This window comes from Myiozetetes cayanensis, unplaced genomic scaffold (genome assembly GCF_022539395.1).
Source record: "Myiozetetes cayanensis isolate MyiCay16 unplaced genomic scaffold, myiCay2020 scf5-8, whole genome shotgun sequence".
Lineage (NCBI taxonomy): Eukaryota > Metazoa > Chordata > Aves > Passeriformes > Tyrannidae > Myiozetetes > Myiozetetes cayanensis.
This window is the reverse complement of record NW_026087742.1, coordinates 57,919,069-57,934,820: the sequence shown is the minus strand read 5'-3', so window position 1 is coordinate 57,934,820 and position 15,752 is coordinate 57,919,069. Positions and strand designations below refer to the sequence as shown.

Here is a 15,752-nt window from a genome sequence, read left to right as displayed (position 1 = left end):
AGAGCAAACCTTCAAATGCACTTAGCCCCATTACAGCTAATATAGGCATTGTGTTCTGTCACTTTTAAAACATTTTGAAGACCACCACACAGAAGCATGTTAAAGTTGAAAGTTTCTGTAGGACTACATTTCCAACACAATGCAACAGTTGTATATTATCTACTATAATAACATTTCAGCCAGGCCTAAAATCTGCAAAAGCAAAATTAACATTTAGCAGTAATGTGGAATGACACAACATGTTTAGGAGGTTTCAGGGAAAAACTGCTTTCCACCTCACATAAAGGAATAATACTACTGTTTATCTACCTAGTTTTCTGTCTAAGGCTGCCTTTTTGTACCTAATGTGAAGCAAAAGCTCAAGGGAAGAACAGCGCCAATCTGACAGGACTCCACAAACTAACTTTAATGGGTCCTCTGTAAAGGACACAATGCCACATGAGCTATTGTGTAGAAATTAAGCTCTAAGTTTGATCTGTCTGGGGCTGTATTGAGTCACTATGCCCCTCAAACAACACACTTCCAGCAAAATAACTGATCTTGGTGTCACCGCATCCATAAGCTTTCCCCAATGGGGTTTTGTGCAGACCTGATCACTAACTGTAGACTATGCTTTGTAGTACGTCATGGGATACTTCTACAGAGAAAGTAAGTCAGGTCTCATTATTTTTATAAGTTCAAATGCATGCTTGTTGATTTCTCGGGAGGGGTGGGGGGGGAAGTTATATAAATACACCATCCACGAAAAAAAAATTATTTCCACTGGGAATTAACTTTGGCAGTCCGAGACAGCCAAAAAAACTGCATGAAGGTGAAATTTTGACAGCTGCTCTACATAACCAGTCCCCACGAGCGAGGATGTATAGAAGTTTACTCCTCTTTCCGCGAGGTGCCTTTCAAACTGGAAACCGCGTTTCTCTCCCTCGCGGCACTCCCGCTCCCGAACGGGAGCCCGGCATGCCCCCCCGGGCTCGGTGCTTGCCGCTCTGGCGGGGCCGTACGGCGGCGGCCCCTGGCATCAGGGATGAACAAGAAAGGGTAGGTGCGGGCATGAAAAAAGTTGGTGAGGAAGGGCTTGCTGAGCCAGCCCACCCGCGCCGAGGGGCAGCAGGGCGGGAACCCCGCGGCAGCGGTGCCCGCCGCCAAGGAAGAGGAGCCGGAGGGAAGGAGGGAGGGAGGGAGGCAGCCCGCCGCTTCCCCCACACCCAGGACGCCCGGCAGGGCAGGGCGGCTGCCGGTCGCCGGGGCAGGCGGCTTCCCCTCCGGCCCCGCGGAGCCCCGCCGCCCCGGGGGGCTCTTCCTGCCAGCCGGGGACAGATGTGGACGCAACAGCTGGATGGGGAGGAGGGGAGAGGGAAGGAAGGAAGAGGCACGGCTGCCTTACCCCCCCCGCCGCCGCTCCCGGGGATGCGGGCGGGATGCAGCGGCCGCCCCCGGCTCCGGGCTAGCCCGCTCTGGAATAGGGATGGAGAAAGCGGCCCCGAAGGTGGCTGGGCTGGCCGGTTCCTGCCCCCCTTACCTTGCTGCGGATCTGGCCCGAGGTGGACACTTTCCGGATGAGTTTCTGGGGGCCCTCGTGCTCCCCTTCGCTGTCCGACGACTCGTCCGCCGGCCCCGCCGCCGCCGCCGGGGGTTGAGGCTGGGGCTGCTGCGGGATCCCGGCGCCGCTCATCCCCGACTCGGCCCCGGCCATCTTCCCGGACTCCTACCGAGAGAGAGCACACGAGCCCGGCTCAGCCAGGGCAGTCGCTGCCGCTCCCCTCCCCGGGGAGGAGGAGGAGGAGGAGGAGACGCGGGAGGGTGGGGAAAGAGGCGGTGCGGAGGGGCGGGGACGGAGGCGGTGGCGGCCGGGGTACGCCGGGCTCTGGCGGAGCGGGGCGGCCCGCCCGGCCGCCATCTTCCGCCGCCCCCGCTCGCGGGGAAGGGCCGCGGGCCACGCCGGGCGCCTCTGCCCGCTCGCAGGCACTGGGGCACCGCCACCCGCCGGCGGGCGGGGCCGGGCAGGATGGGCCCGGCCCCCTGCGCCCCTGCCCAGGGGGAGCCGCCCAGGCGGCCGCCGGCTCCAGGGGGCGCCGGGTGCCGGCCGAGCCGCCTCAGGGGTGGGGGTGCCCGCTCCGCAGGTGAGCGCCGGGGCGAGTCCCGGGGACGAAGCAGGAGCGGGGAGGGTGCCCGGCGCCCCCGCACCTGCCCGGGCTTCCCCGGATGTGCCGGCGTGGCCGGGAGGTGGGACGCGGCATCGGAGCGAACACCTCCCGCCCCGCGCCGGGCACCGCCGTGCGCCTTGTGGCACCGAGGCACCCCCGGTGCGGGGCAAGGGTCGAGCTCTGAACGCGAGGGCTGCGAAAGCGGCCGGCTGCGGGCGCCGGTGGCGTGCCCTGCCGCTGCCCCTTCCTGGCCGAGGGCTCTCCCCTGGGAGAGCAGCATGTCTGTTCGGGACCGGACGGCCGGCATCTAACGCGATGGATTCCTTATCTGTGCCTCCAGCCAGCCGACCCCGTGGTATCTGTCCATCAGTGCCAAAGCGCCGGACAGTTTTAGCAAATGCATCCATTGCTTTCCAGTTGTTTTCTCCTAATAGCTTAATTTTCATATTATTCTATTTAATTTTTGTCTTTGTAAAAGAGCAGCCTTTACTTCTGGAGAAAGAAAGGGTCAGTTTTCCCTTTTAATCTCAGATCTGGCAGCTCGCACGATCTCGAAATGTCACCACATGTTCTGAATTGTGGGACTTCGAAAATTATTGTGGCTTGTATGTAGTCAGTGTTCAAAATAAGCATTTAAATCACAGCAATACTAAACAAAACACACAACTTCTAGCTGCATGGGCTGGATTAAACATAAGAAAGCAATCAATACTTGTGGTTTATATATCCCCACAATTCTATTTATATTTCTAGAAAGGGAACTGAAATATCTTAATAAAATGCTGGAGTACCTAAATACAAAGCAGTTAGTGAGAAACAAACCCACAGTGTACTATCTAGTGTATGCTGTAGACACTTTGCCATGGTCTTAATTTTATATAGTCCAGAGTATCCAGTTTCTTTTTTTGGGACTTTTATTCAGAGTAGGGGAAAGTACGTATTTCCATGAAGCCTTGCAGGTCTTGTAGCTTAGTTCTGTATTACTGCACCAGGTACTTCAAATGTGATTGTACTACGCTTCTCCACATAGGATCACTTCTATTGGGTTATACTTTAAAAATTGTCAAAAGTAACATTAAAAAAGTCAAAATACCTATTAAGTTATATTTTAAAGGAATTTTGATGAAATCACCTACATTTCCTATTAGAATAATAATAAGGCCTAAATCTGACCATTAATGCCACATCTCAAAGTATGTGAAGTTCTCATATAGGTCCTTTTCCTTACAGGCTAATTGTGAAACTAAGGGATAATTCTGTCTTGTCTCACTCTTCACCTGAGAGGGACTTCTCCTTTTTCAAAAGCATGGATCAAACTTGAGCAAGTGCAAGTATATATTGCTTCCAGTGAATTAATTTAGGGCACAGCTAAGATAGTTAAGAGCAATGTCTATGGACACTTTGTCTTTCCACCCTCTCTCTTTCTCTTCCCCATCTTAATTTCAGCAATAGCAAATTATGCCAGAACATATCTTACTGCAACTCCTTGATTATTTTAAGGTAAATGATAATTGAATATCACAAGAGGACAATGAAACATAGTTTGCTAATTAATGCTAACATGTATGTAATAGTAACTGTGATTTGAAGAACTCTTGGTGCTAACAGAACACCAGCAAGCCGGACTAATCTTTTTAATTCAACTCAGTTAAATAGTACCAGCTGAGCAACACTAGTTACTTTTAGATAATAAATACTATTTTTCAACTTCTGTTCCCTTTAGGAGCTTAATTATCAGCACTAGCTGCTGCACACTTCCTGCGCCATTCAGAGGGTACCTGCATGGGTATCCATCCTCACACGGGCTGCCCCGTTGTGATCTTCCCTGTCCAAACAAAAAGTGGGGCTACCAGGAAAGAATACACCTGCCTTTCACTTACAAGCAAGTCTCTTTCATCATATCTTGATAAACTTCAGTGCCATAGGAAAAAATAAAAAAGGACTAGGGACGTTTTCTCAGGTTACTTAAGGTGAAGATTTTAGTAGTAATAACCTAAATCTACAAATAATAGGAAATGTCCCTCATGTGCCATTCAATGTGCATATGGTTTCTGAGAAGAATATAGTGGCTTCTGTAAAATTACAGGCTCTAAAATTTGCAGTCACCTAATGTTTACAGCATTTTTCAAAATGGAGAAACCAAGTAAGTGTAAAGCATTGTTGAAAGTACAGGAGTTATTCATGTTAGCACAGAAAGTTTTTTCTACAAACATATACGTTGTCCATGCACAACATTTTAAGGATCTCACCATTTCCACTTGTTCTTCTTTTCAAAGTATTAATCAAAAATCAGGGTCCAGTTCCAGCTTTTACCCAGGTAAAGCTGCCTAAGGTAGCCATGAAAGTTCACCTCAATAAGGATTTGCAACTTGACTTTTATTGCTTCATCTCACAGTTGAATTTCTCCCAGGTGATTGATGTCAGCTCAGTGAACATATCTACAAATACTGTAGTACAGTTGGTAGCACTAGACTTCTGCAAGTCAGGCTCTCGAACAATGTGGGACTATATGCAGCCATTAAAACACATGCAATATCTGCATGCACTGTGTCTTTCATTTAACATTCTCTGTTTTACACTACTTAGTAATGACCTTAAATTTCCTAACTAAAGCGAGGGAAGGCTGGTGAAAAGCCTAAAAAAACGTTGGCATTTAAAGGAAAATGCTCAACAGATACTACTGATAAAAAACAGCTCTGCTGACATCATTTGTGCTATGGCAATTAATATCAGCTGATGAGCTGCTCTTTCTATTCACTATTTACATTGTGATATTGTATACATTTTATATACACTGTGAAAACATTTTAACCACATTGAGTCCCAATAATAGAATATGTGTTGATAAAATGCATATGCAGTGTAGAAAAAAAAAATCAAATACTCATGCACTCTATCTGCGCTGGAGATTATAGTTTATAGTACAGATTACTGCATTATTTGATTCCAGCTCTAAGATTGATTCCCTTCATAACAAGCATATCTACCTCTTTTTCTCTAGGTCACTTTGGTATCTATAAACTGAAGGGTAATACTTTTTTATCCTTCACCTCAAAAAGTTGTTCTGAGGGGATTTGGATCAATAGTGGTATATCTGTCAGGTCAACAATGTTTAACCCTGTTTGCCATGTTTAAAAGATTTTACTGAATCTTTCCTAATTTTGGTGGTTAGTGATAAATAGAGTTTTAAACTGGGCTCCCCACTCTGAACGAGTTCATTTCACATCTGCCTGTCTGAACTCCCTCTGCAGATCAAGTTAGTGATATTATTATTTCTTGGCTTCCTTACTTGCCAAAGAGGAAGCTAAAATATAACAAATGTATCCATACCACTGTTAAAGACTATAACTACATCGCTTGTGGTTGGTTTGGGATTAGCCAAGGCAATCCTGTAACCTGTAGGTTACAATGTTGAGAAAACCTTACTAAACCATGCTTCAGAATGAAAAAGTCCAAACAAGTGAAGGTCATAAAAATAAAAAGACGCTTTGCACATGTGTTAGGACTTAGCACATTTCAAGAGGAAGGTAAAGCCAAGACTCAGGTCTCATGAAAAATATCAAAGTTGGGTCTAGAGCTTTGTAAGATATGTATTATGCACATTTTTAGTGTAACACCATCGATTTTCTCTTGGAAGAACGCCTTACGTTTTATATCACATTTACTTAGCTCCATTATGGGGAGGGTCTAATGCAATTCTTAGTGGATTCAGGAAGAGGTTTTCCATTAAAAAGGGAGTTGCAAGTTAAAAGAAAGAATTTTATAGAAATTTGAATTAGTACACAGACAACTTCAAACCGGATAGGCAAAGGAGTTGTGGCTGCATTTGATGTCCATCACTTATTTCTCAGAAAAACTGTAAGAAGAGCAATTCCCAATAGTCTGATGATTTGCATAGATAATTAATTTTCACAGGTTCAAAACCTGCAGTAAAGTTTCCCCTAGCCTGCTGCTCTTTTTCCTGTGTTTTGAGAGCAGGGGAGATGTCTGTGTACTATTTTTTCCCCTTCATCATGCAGATCTTCACCGAAATCTCCCTTTGCCCCCATTATCATAAAAAGCCTGCTTATGAGCAGATGCAAAGGACAATGTGGCTTTTGCCACAAAGACTATGTATTTTACCGGCAGGTTACCAGGCAAATGATTGAGTGGATCAACTGAAATTAGTCTGGTAAAGGAAATCAGTGCAGTGGTTAACCTTAAAACTGCATTCATGGGTGTACTCTTTAACAAATGCAGCAATGAAATGATAAACATGACCCAAATCCTAGCCCTTAATGGGGGAGGGGGAAATGGAGAGGGGGGGAAAAAAAAAAAAAGTGCTCCTTGTTTATCTAAGCCCTGGTCACAGAAGGAAAAGGATTTGGACGTTTCAGCCAAGATTCTGCATTTCCAAGCAGAGAGGGGCTGCAATCCATCTGCCTCCCGAGTTTCGGCTGAGTTTTGGATGACGGCAGCAATTTAAATGTCACTTCTTAATAGGATAACGTGTTCGCGGGAATCGGCTTCGCTGCCTTCCTCCCACGACGTCTTCATCTCTCCAGGCAAAAATCTCGGGTTTCTCTTGCCTGATCCTTTCGGTATCAGCTCCATGTTACCGGAACACGCATACAGCTGTTTTCCCTATCACAGCTGCATCTCCGGCAACAGTTTCGGGGCTTGAGGACTGCAGAGGGCAGTGAAGGGGGATGTTCAGCTTCACAACAAAAATGAGGATAGTACAAATGTATTTGGGAGGGCTACAGATCATAACAAGGGAGGGAGTAAACTTAATTCACTGTGGGTATCTCCAGGGCTCATCTGCTGTTGTCCTGAGAATGCACACAGTGATCCAGACAAAGTGTAGCTCTCTCCTGTCTGCTCCTTAAAACTGGGTTTACAAGTAAAACCAGGGGGCGTGGACCAACACAAGGAGTTAGCAAAACATGGCAAAGCTATCTAAAGAGGAGTCTGGCAGTGGCATGGGTCCAAGCTTCATGTTGCCTCACCAAGTTCAGGGCCAGAAACAGCCTAGCCTTGACCTCTTCAGATAGCCTGAAATCTCCCAAGCAGTTACCCAAAGCCTATTTTTAGCCTTCCCTGCCTGATGTGTGTGTGTTTGCACAATGGAGAAAAGTCCAAGACCGGGACCAGACTGCTCTGAAAAGGGAAATCTGATTTTATCGCCTGCTGAGGATGCCGGTGACATGATTTCCTTTGGCTGGAAGGAGGGTCTTCGAGTTGCTTAAACAAACCGCAAAGCCACCGCACCGCAGCTTTCCTCACGGCTAGTTTTGGGCACTGCCCTCCCTTCGTTGCAACCCAAAGGCACACACTTTACCCATACCCCACAAAGCAGGGTGACAGTAGGGTACGCCCATCCCCAGCCCACTTTGCCGACGCGATGGAAACGATTTCCAGCCTGGCTACAGAAGGGGGGGAAAGTGTCTTTCTGGAAACTGCCTCCCAACGCTGCTTGGACACGTTGCTTTTGCTATGCTAAGAGAAGGCGTTTAATGGTATCAACATCCAACCCACCCCCCTCCACACCGGCAAAGTTGGAGGCAAGGCTCTCGGTGCTAATCCCAGGCTTTCCACCCGGGGAGTGAAACTCAGAAAGGGCAATGAACTCCCCGTATCCCAGAGGGACAAGCCCGCCAGCAAATGGCCGGACACGGCGGGGGCGAAAGGCTGCTACCCCTCCGCTCACTGCGGGGAGGGGACGAGCGCCGGTGGTCGGGCTCTGGCGTGGAGCGGGGTCGGAAGAAGGGAAGGGGAGGCTGGAGGGCACAGATAAGGATGACAGCCCGACCCCCCGGCCGAACAATACAGGCAGGAAAAAGGGTAGGAAATGCCTGTGTAAAGGCAAGGCACGCATGTACCTACCAGCTCCTCCCAGGCGGGGCTGCGAGTGCTATAGGAAGGGTACCCATGCTCCTCCATCACCCCGCAGCAGATCTCCAACCTCCGCGGGGAGATCGCCGACGGGCAGCGGAGCCGTGTCCGCCGGGCTGCGCCTCCTTCGCGCCGCTGCCTCTGCTCCGGCTGGCAGCGCTTCCCCGGCGCCGCTCGTCCTCCCCCCACCCTGGCCCCGCTCCTCCCTTTTCTCCCCCTGCCCCGTCCAGGCCCCCTCCTCCCTCCCCGCCCGGCTCCTCTCCCTCCCACGGCCACCGGGCTCAGCGGTGGCTCCCGGGGGAGCCGGCCTGCAGCTGCCGCGCCGCTCCCATCCCCGCCGCCGTGTCCGGCGGTGCGCGGAGCGGAGCCCGCCCCGCCGCGCCGCCCCGGGGGCTCCCCGGCCGCCCCTCCCGTCGCGGGAAGCCCAGCGGATTACGGACAAATCGCCTTGGGCGTAAGCCGGTTTACGGCCGCTTCGGCTGTCGGCGTCGCGGCGGGGAGCGAGGATGCGCCCCGCGGCGCGGGGGGAAGCTCCTCGGTGCTCCGGGAGCCGCTTGTGCCCCGCCGGGGATACACCGCCTACCCTGTGCCCGGCCCTGGCCCCGTTGGCTTGGTGAGGGGGCAGAGAGCGGGGTCTGCGACCCCGACGGGCCCGGCTGGGCGTCGTGGGGCGCCCTGAAGGGAGCGCACAGCTCTGCCCCCCGGATCACACTGCTCCCCTCATCGCCCTGACCCGAGCGAGCCTTCGCTGGGGGCTGGCAGGCGTCAGGGTTAAGACCCTGTTGCTAGGGCAGCCCTCTGCCCGCCCCCGTGAAGGCTCTGAAGGCCCATTTAATACCCTTTGGATGTTAAATTGAGGGTTAAATCGCACCTCGTTCCCCCACAGAGGGGCCAGGTAGTCCCATGGATACGTTAAGACATGCTCTTAGGAGCTGGGACACGGCATAGCCACTGTGGAACAGCCAACACGAATGTGTAGGCCATGTCTGACAGAGAGTGATTCTAATTTCCATGGCCACCACGCCTACCTTATGAAGTAGCAGGATTTGTCTGCCCTCCATCACACCTATTATTATTACCCAGTGTGTGTACTTCAGCCTTCTCAGTGTACTCGCTACCAGCATCCCCTTGAACACCAGGCATTACGACTCTTCAAGTGGATGTTGTATCTCCTAATAACGCTTTCACTCATTGGTTTCTTCCTGTTGTTGTGGAATAGCAGGGTATGTGAAAAAGTAGGACTGGAGGAAAGAATGAAAAAAATGAAGCTCAGTCACCATCCAAAATAACAGTGTTCTTCAACCCAGTTTCAGCCTGCCCTTTTGGATTTGCTCTAGCTCGATTACAAAAAGTTATCTCCGAATCATCTACGTGATAAATGCAAACATGGAAAAGGAGTTGGATTTCACAAGAAATAGTAAAGGAATCCACATTTATAATAGTTTATTTATGTATATGTTCATTTTCTTTGTGTTTTAAAGCCTTTTTTACCAAAAAACGGCACACTACCATCTGAGCTTTAGCTTTTGCAAAGTACATCATCAATTTACAAAACTATTGGTGAGAAAAGGTCAAGTCCTATCTATGGGTTTAACTAAGGCTATAGAAAACACCCATCAAGTTAAGATGGTGTACCCCTAAGCCAGGCTCAAAGAATTGCCACAGCAGCACAGCTCATTTGAGGAACTGAAATTGCTGCATTTCTTCCAGCTGTAGAAAAAGGAACTATTTTTGTTGGCAATAAGTTTATCATCAGTCTGTTGATGAACTGCCTTGATGGTAAGAACATAACCTCAGAAGGAAGCAAACAAGATGACTTAGAGAAGTTTGATTTTTGGAAGGGAGTGTTCTAAAGTGAGCAACAGTTGCCCAAAGATGTCTGGTCTCCTTCCTTTTGTTCCCTGAGTATGAGATACTGCTGAGGAATGTCATACTATAAAGGGCTTTACGCTAAGAATGAGTGTAAGAGTAAGATTAGTCAGCTCCCCTCCTTTCCTCATGATGCACTGGAGGATCTCACATGATGGTTGTTTATACCTCTCAACATCTGACCTCTTTAGCTTTGGTCATGCTGGGACTTTGTGGTGCAAGTCACCTGCAGTGAAATACATGTCCTGCTAGTCTCTCGCATTTCCTTGCTTGCTGACCCACAAACGCCGACTCTCTTAAAACTCTTGAAGTTACTTCTTCAGTTCACAAACTATATGTACTCTTTCGCCCTGAAATTCAGATTTTTGCTATGCCTTCACCCTCCTTTTCTCTTTCATGTGCCCTGAATCTTATACCTGTGACCAGATGCACAATCGTGTTCACCTCATTTCATCCCCTGGAGTTCAAAGCTTGGTTTCCATAAGTGGAAAGCTAGTATAGGCCCCAGAAGATTACAACAACCTACTTAGGTTGAAGGTATGTTTCAAGGTCTTGTTGGATAAGGAGGACAGGCATCAGTCGCTGCACAGATTCTGCTGGGTCCTAAATGAAATCCATGCAATGCAATTCAGCTCAGCCCTGACCTTTTGGGCTCCTGAATGCCAAATCTTGTTTTTCACTTCTTTCTGTGAAGGAAACAGATTTCTGCCTTTGCTAAGGAGCCCGGCCCTGTGTGATTTCCCTGTGTGTGAGCTCTGCTCACCAGAGTGAAGGGCACAGTTCCTGGTGAGACTGGGGTCTCTCTGCTGCTTGGCTGAAGTGGCTGAAAATCACAGGCCCAGTATTTTGCTGAAAAAATTAATTCTGTCAAAGCCAACATAGATATGAAGACAGATATCAGAATCACAGGATTACTGGGGTTTTTTGTTCAGGGGCATGCTGCCACATTTATAGAGGGCCAAGAGAACTGAAGTCAGGTCCAAGGCAAAGATGTGACAACCCACACTTTAGGGGAAGAAAGCACCTAAGATTTGTTAGTGAGGGGTAGAAGAGCTGCCTGCTAAAACAAGGAGTGACCATCTGTCCCCTTGAAAAGATGTGAAGTTGGGCTGGGAGTAGAGCTCACTGGAGTCAGATCTCCACAACTGGGTCAGGGACAGACAGTGGTTCTCCAGTCTGGTCTACCAAACTGCATCAAAACATCTCCAACACAGCCTGGGGGTTGATTTCATTTCATTCTGATTTTTTTTGATTTTATTCCAAGCCATGTTGTTTGTTTGGATTATTTGGGAGGTTTTTTATCTTTTTAAAGTTTTTCCACTTAGTCTAGACATTAAGGGTTGAATTTCTTGGTAGTCTGCTCTATCTGCTGTGTTCAAAGGTGCCTCATCTCCCTTCTTCTCTTGTATTGCCTGCCCTTAAAGGCTCAGTGAAAAATGGATCAGCAAAGCAAATATATCTATATTGACATTTTCTTTTGCATGAAGCACATTGAAAATAGTTTGACACACTGAAACATACAGATTTTGTTTCCAATGCTGTGCTTAGACATTTATAAAAATTTCCTCACCTTTTTAAGCATTTTCATTCTCTGAGGGTGAAAAAAGGAGCTTTCAACTTTTTTTCCCTAATTCGAGCAAGAAAGGCACTAAAAAAATAAGCTTTTTTTTCTGTATTTTTCCATGAGCATTACCTTTAGCATACATCACATAAAGAGTATACACTAATTTTCATCAATTCATGCTAACATGAAACTTCCTTCTTTATTTGGCATGCAGTATCAAACCTGTTTTGAGTAAATTCTTCAAGGAAATGTTGTTCTTCATTCTCCTGACTGTAAGCATGCCAGTTGGCCTTTTTTTTTTTTTCTTTTTTTCCTGTTAAATAATTTTGCATAATATGTGAACGTATGATTTCATCAACATGGTAGTTGGATAGTTCCTGCCAGACAGACAGGTAGCAACAACCTGCAGTGCATCATTAAAAGGATAAATGCATTAAAATACACATACTTCTCCGGTAACTGAAGTAACAGAATGAGTAATTTAAAAAATAAAGGTATATTTTTTCAGTAACATTCTGATTGCTGCCTTGAAATCCAATTCTTGCTGTTTGTGAGAGCATCCAAACTATTGTAGAAATTCTACATTTCTCCAAGTTTACAGTGCCTGGTGCTTGAGACTCACACATTGGCATCTGAGAAATGTTTTTAGCCTACAGTTTTCTTTCATAGACTTTCTCCACAGTGTGCATTTTCTCTTCATTATTTTTATTCCTCTCATTACTCTAATTACCGCTTCTGCATGTACCTACCTGTAAGTGACAGGATGCTTTTGAACAATTCCCTGGAGTTTTGGGGTTTACAAGTGGGAACTTATTTATGCAGCTGGAAGAAATTTGTCTATTTTCTAAATGAAGTGCTTTAGGAAGAAAGAAATCACTGAGAAAAAAGGCCTTGGGAAAAAGTGTTTTACTGGGGCAGCAGCAGAGCCATGGAGGGACAATCCACCATTCACTTCATTTCCTTCCCAGTATTTTAATTTCCCCTTCTAAATTCCACACCCCCTGCCAGTGTCAGCACCTCCTGTTTGTTCTGCTGTCATGGATAACCACCTCAACACCTCCTTGTAAGTGGCAGCATCAGGTACTAATGGTGCTGAATGGTGTTTTCCCTTGTGGACACCTGGGGGGATGTCTTTGTTATCCCACTCATTTGACCACTCCTCCTTTCTGCTAAAGTGCAACAGGTACCCTGAAAGTCAGAAAAAAAAATTTATCTGAAAGCACAGATGGCTGCAGATGGCGATTTCTCAGTTTGCTGCTATCCTTCACTGATGACCTCTGTCAGTGCTCCTGGCTGAGGCCACATACATACATTCGCTTAAGGATATTCCTGAACCAGATTTAAGGTATTCTAGCTTGGTTTCATAAAAATACCTCCAATCTCATAGCCCTTCAAACCCTGATGACCAGGACTTCATATCCTTCCTACAGGATGTAGTTAGTGAATTATCTAAATTTTCTGTCTGCAATTTTCATTCCCCATGAATATGTAGAACCCATTCCATGCCTCTTCAGTAATTACTTTTGGTGGGTTTAGATACTGTTGTCACACATTTCCACTCTCAACCAACCTAATTTCATTCTCATCTCTGACCTCTCAGCTCACACTTCCAGAGATGTTTCTTGTAGCTCGCTTGACCTGCAGTGCCCATTGGGAACTGTGCTCCAGCTGAGGCCTCACCTTAAAAAAAATCAGCCTAGGTCTGCAAGATGTGAGGAACATACTCCTTGGTTGATCATCCTGGCCATTAATTAGTGTATTCTAACATCTTTCCACCTTGCATGTAAAGCAGGGCTTCCTCCCAACAGTGTGCCATTGGCTCTGTAAGCACCAGAGAATATTTCAGCTGAGACATGGTTTCCTAGGAAAATACCACAGCAGCATCAAAAGATTCAGTAAATCTGCCTCATCCACAGGCCTGATTTGTTTGACATTATTTGTTCTTGTAAGGCCTGTATTTGTTACATTCCCCCCCCCCCCATTATTTTCTAAGTACTTAGAAACATTTTATTGTTATTTTGTGAGGAATTGAAGTTTATGTGATGGATCAGTAATTCCCAAGTTCCTCCTTTTTTTCTTTTTTTAAAGTTTCACTTCGTAATGCAAGAACTGAAATGATTAAACGCAGGATGTGCCTTCACCTCATTTTTACATATGAGCCAAACACCTCTAAAGGAGCTTTGCATTTGTGGTTACCGACTTTGGGAAGCCCAGGGCAAACTTATGTATACACTACTTTGAACTCATTTGGACCTTGCATATGCAACTTTTTGACAAACATTTATTATAAAAAAGAAAGAGAAATGACTATTAAGCATAAAGGTTATTAGTGTGATACTTTAAAATCACATAAAAATGAATAAATATCCTACTTGTGAAATGCTCAGAACAGAAGTAGATGTTTTATTTAAACAATCTCTAAACAACTAAAGGAAAATTAGAGTGGGAGAAAAGAGCTTTGCCTCCCTCCTAACACTTAAAAAGGAGAAAATAGGTGACAAATTATTTGTATGGAAAATTGAAAGAATTTAGCCCACCCAACAACTTGGCACTTAGATGGAGCCGTTCCTTTTATCGTGTTCTATTAAGCACAATATTTGGGAGCTTTCCAATAACAGCAAATCAATATGTAAAATTCCTACTTTGGTAATTTTTCTTCTTTGAGTCTATCTTGTATGTGTTCAAATAAAAATAAACCAGTTCTTTTTTCCCCCACCCCTCTGCTTAATTGAGGAAAGAGAAAGAATTATTCCAGTGGAGTTTTTATTGCTTGCACAAATTAAAGGAAGAGGCAACAAGATGTGTGGAAGTGGTGGGTGAGTATATATGTAATCACGTGGCCATCCTGAAGGAGTAAGACAAGGGACTCGTGACAATGGTCCCAATCTTTGAAGATGAGCGAGAGGATTCTGAGACAAATAATATCATAGCAGAAAAAAAAAAAAATGTTCTCATAAGAGTTGGTGGATGTAGTGCTGAAAACCACAGGACATTTCTGTGGCCAAGCCAGTGAGGTATACGCTTACTTTTAAGCATGCAGTTTGTCCCATTTATTTCAGTTCCAGCACATGCCGAAAGCACATAATATCAGTGGGAAACCTTGCAAATTGACAGATTTCAGAAGAGAAATATTTGCTGTATAGAGAAGGCATGAAAGGAAGATGCCTATGAGAAAAAGAACAGAGAATGATTTTCCTGTTTACTTTTCTGAGATGATACATGTTCTGACAGTAACAAGTAAGTTTGTAACTCCACAAATACCAATATTAAGTAAAACGGATGCTTTTAGCAATTGAGTCAAGTATAATGAGATTAAAGTAATTCTTACTATAAATCCTGTGATTTAAATTCAATTATCTTAGGGACAAATTGCTCCATGAAGTTTTTCATAGAGTCTATTAAATTAATGTGGAGTTGAAATTCTGGAATTGCTCTAATAGTGGTCCCGCATTTCTTTCAAGGGATCTCACCAGATGGTTTGCACAGCTATTTTTACTTTTTAATAAAGAGAGGATGGCACATGACTTACCAGAAAAGGAAATAAATTTTTGCTACTTTAACCTTGTTTAAGTTATATTTCTAATTTAAAGAGAGAGTCTTAATCCACAAAACAGCCATAGGGAGTGGGAGAGCTCCAAGTTAACATTGGCTAGACATAACCAAGCTTAGTTTAGATAAATGAAAAAGTAAATAAAAGGGTGTGTGTGTTTTAGATTAATAAAGCTGAAATATACAGGAGTGAAGACTTGTGTTAATATGTTCTGAAGCTGACCGTCACTTATCACAGAAGTTGCATGTGAATAATGTTTATCTTTGTTTTTAGGGAAAAATATTTTATTGTCTTACTAAAGATTTGCACAGTTAAAATGTTAATATTATTAGTACTACTACAAGGTGTAATGAACAAGTATGTATTGCTACTAGGGCTTACAGCTTTAAGCATTTTCGTAATAGAATTTGCCAATCTGCATTACTGCTGCCAAATAAAGGCATATCCAGGCACATATACTTCTCCCTTCTCTGATACTTTAGGACCAACCACATTCCCCAGAATTTGGTTGGTCCTAAAATCTTCCTTCACAGGGTAGTGAAGTAAGACCTGTGAGGTTTTTCCTGCAATAACAGAAATCTCTCATTGCTGGATGAAAGAATTGTGCCTGCTGGTGGGTTATCCCAGCCCTGTCCACAGAGGGTGTGGGGCGGTGGAAAAGGTGTGTTTGTCCGAGTGTGGTATAGCTGGGATTCTGTGCAGCATGGGAGACAGGTCTGTTTGCTCTTGTCACTGTGAACAGATCCACTAG

General features: G+C 45.7%; 1 protein-coding gene across 2 annotated transcripts in view; it reads right to left on the bottom strand.

The window, feature by feature from the left end:
* Positions 1-8,152, bottom strand: part of DGKH (diacylglycerol kinase eta) — a 162,553-nt gene extending 154,401 nt beyond the window's left edge. For both annotated transcript variants that reach the window (XM_050331892.1, XM_050331894.1), the window contains exons 1-2: positions 8,010-8,152; positions 1,520-1,705 (exon numbers count right to left, since the gene is read on the bottom strand). In XM_050331892.1, coding sequence (XP_050187849.1) covers positions 1,520-1,705; positions 8,010-8,066 — 243 coding nt within the window. In that variant the 5' untranslated portion in view covers positions 8,067-8,152. The remainder of the gene's footprint in view (positions 1-1,519; positions 1,706-8,009) is intronic.
* Between the last annotated feature and the right edge of the window lie 7,600 nt (positions 8,153-15,752).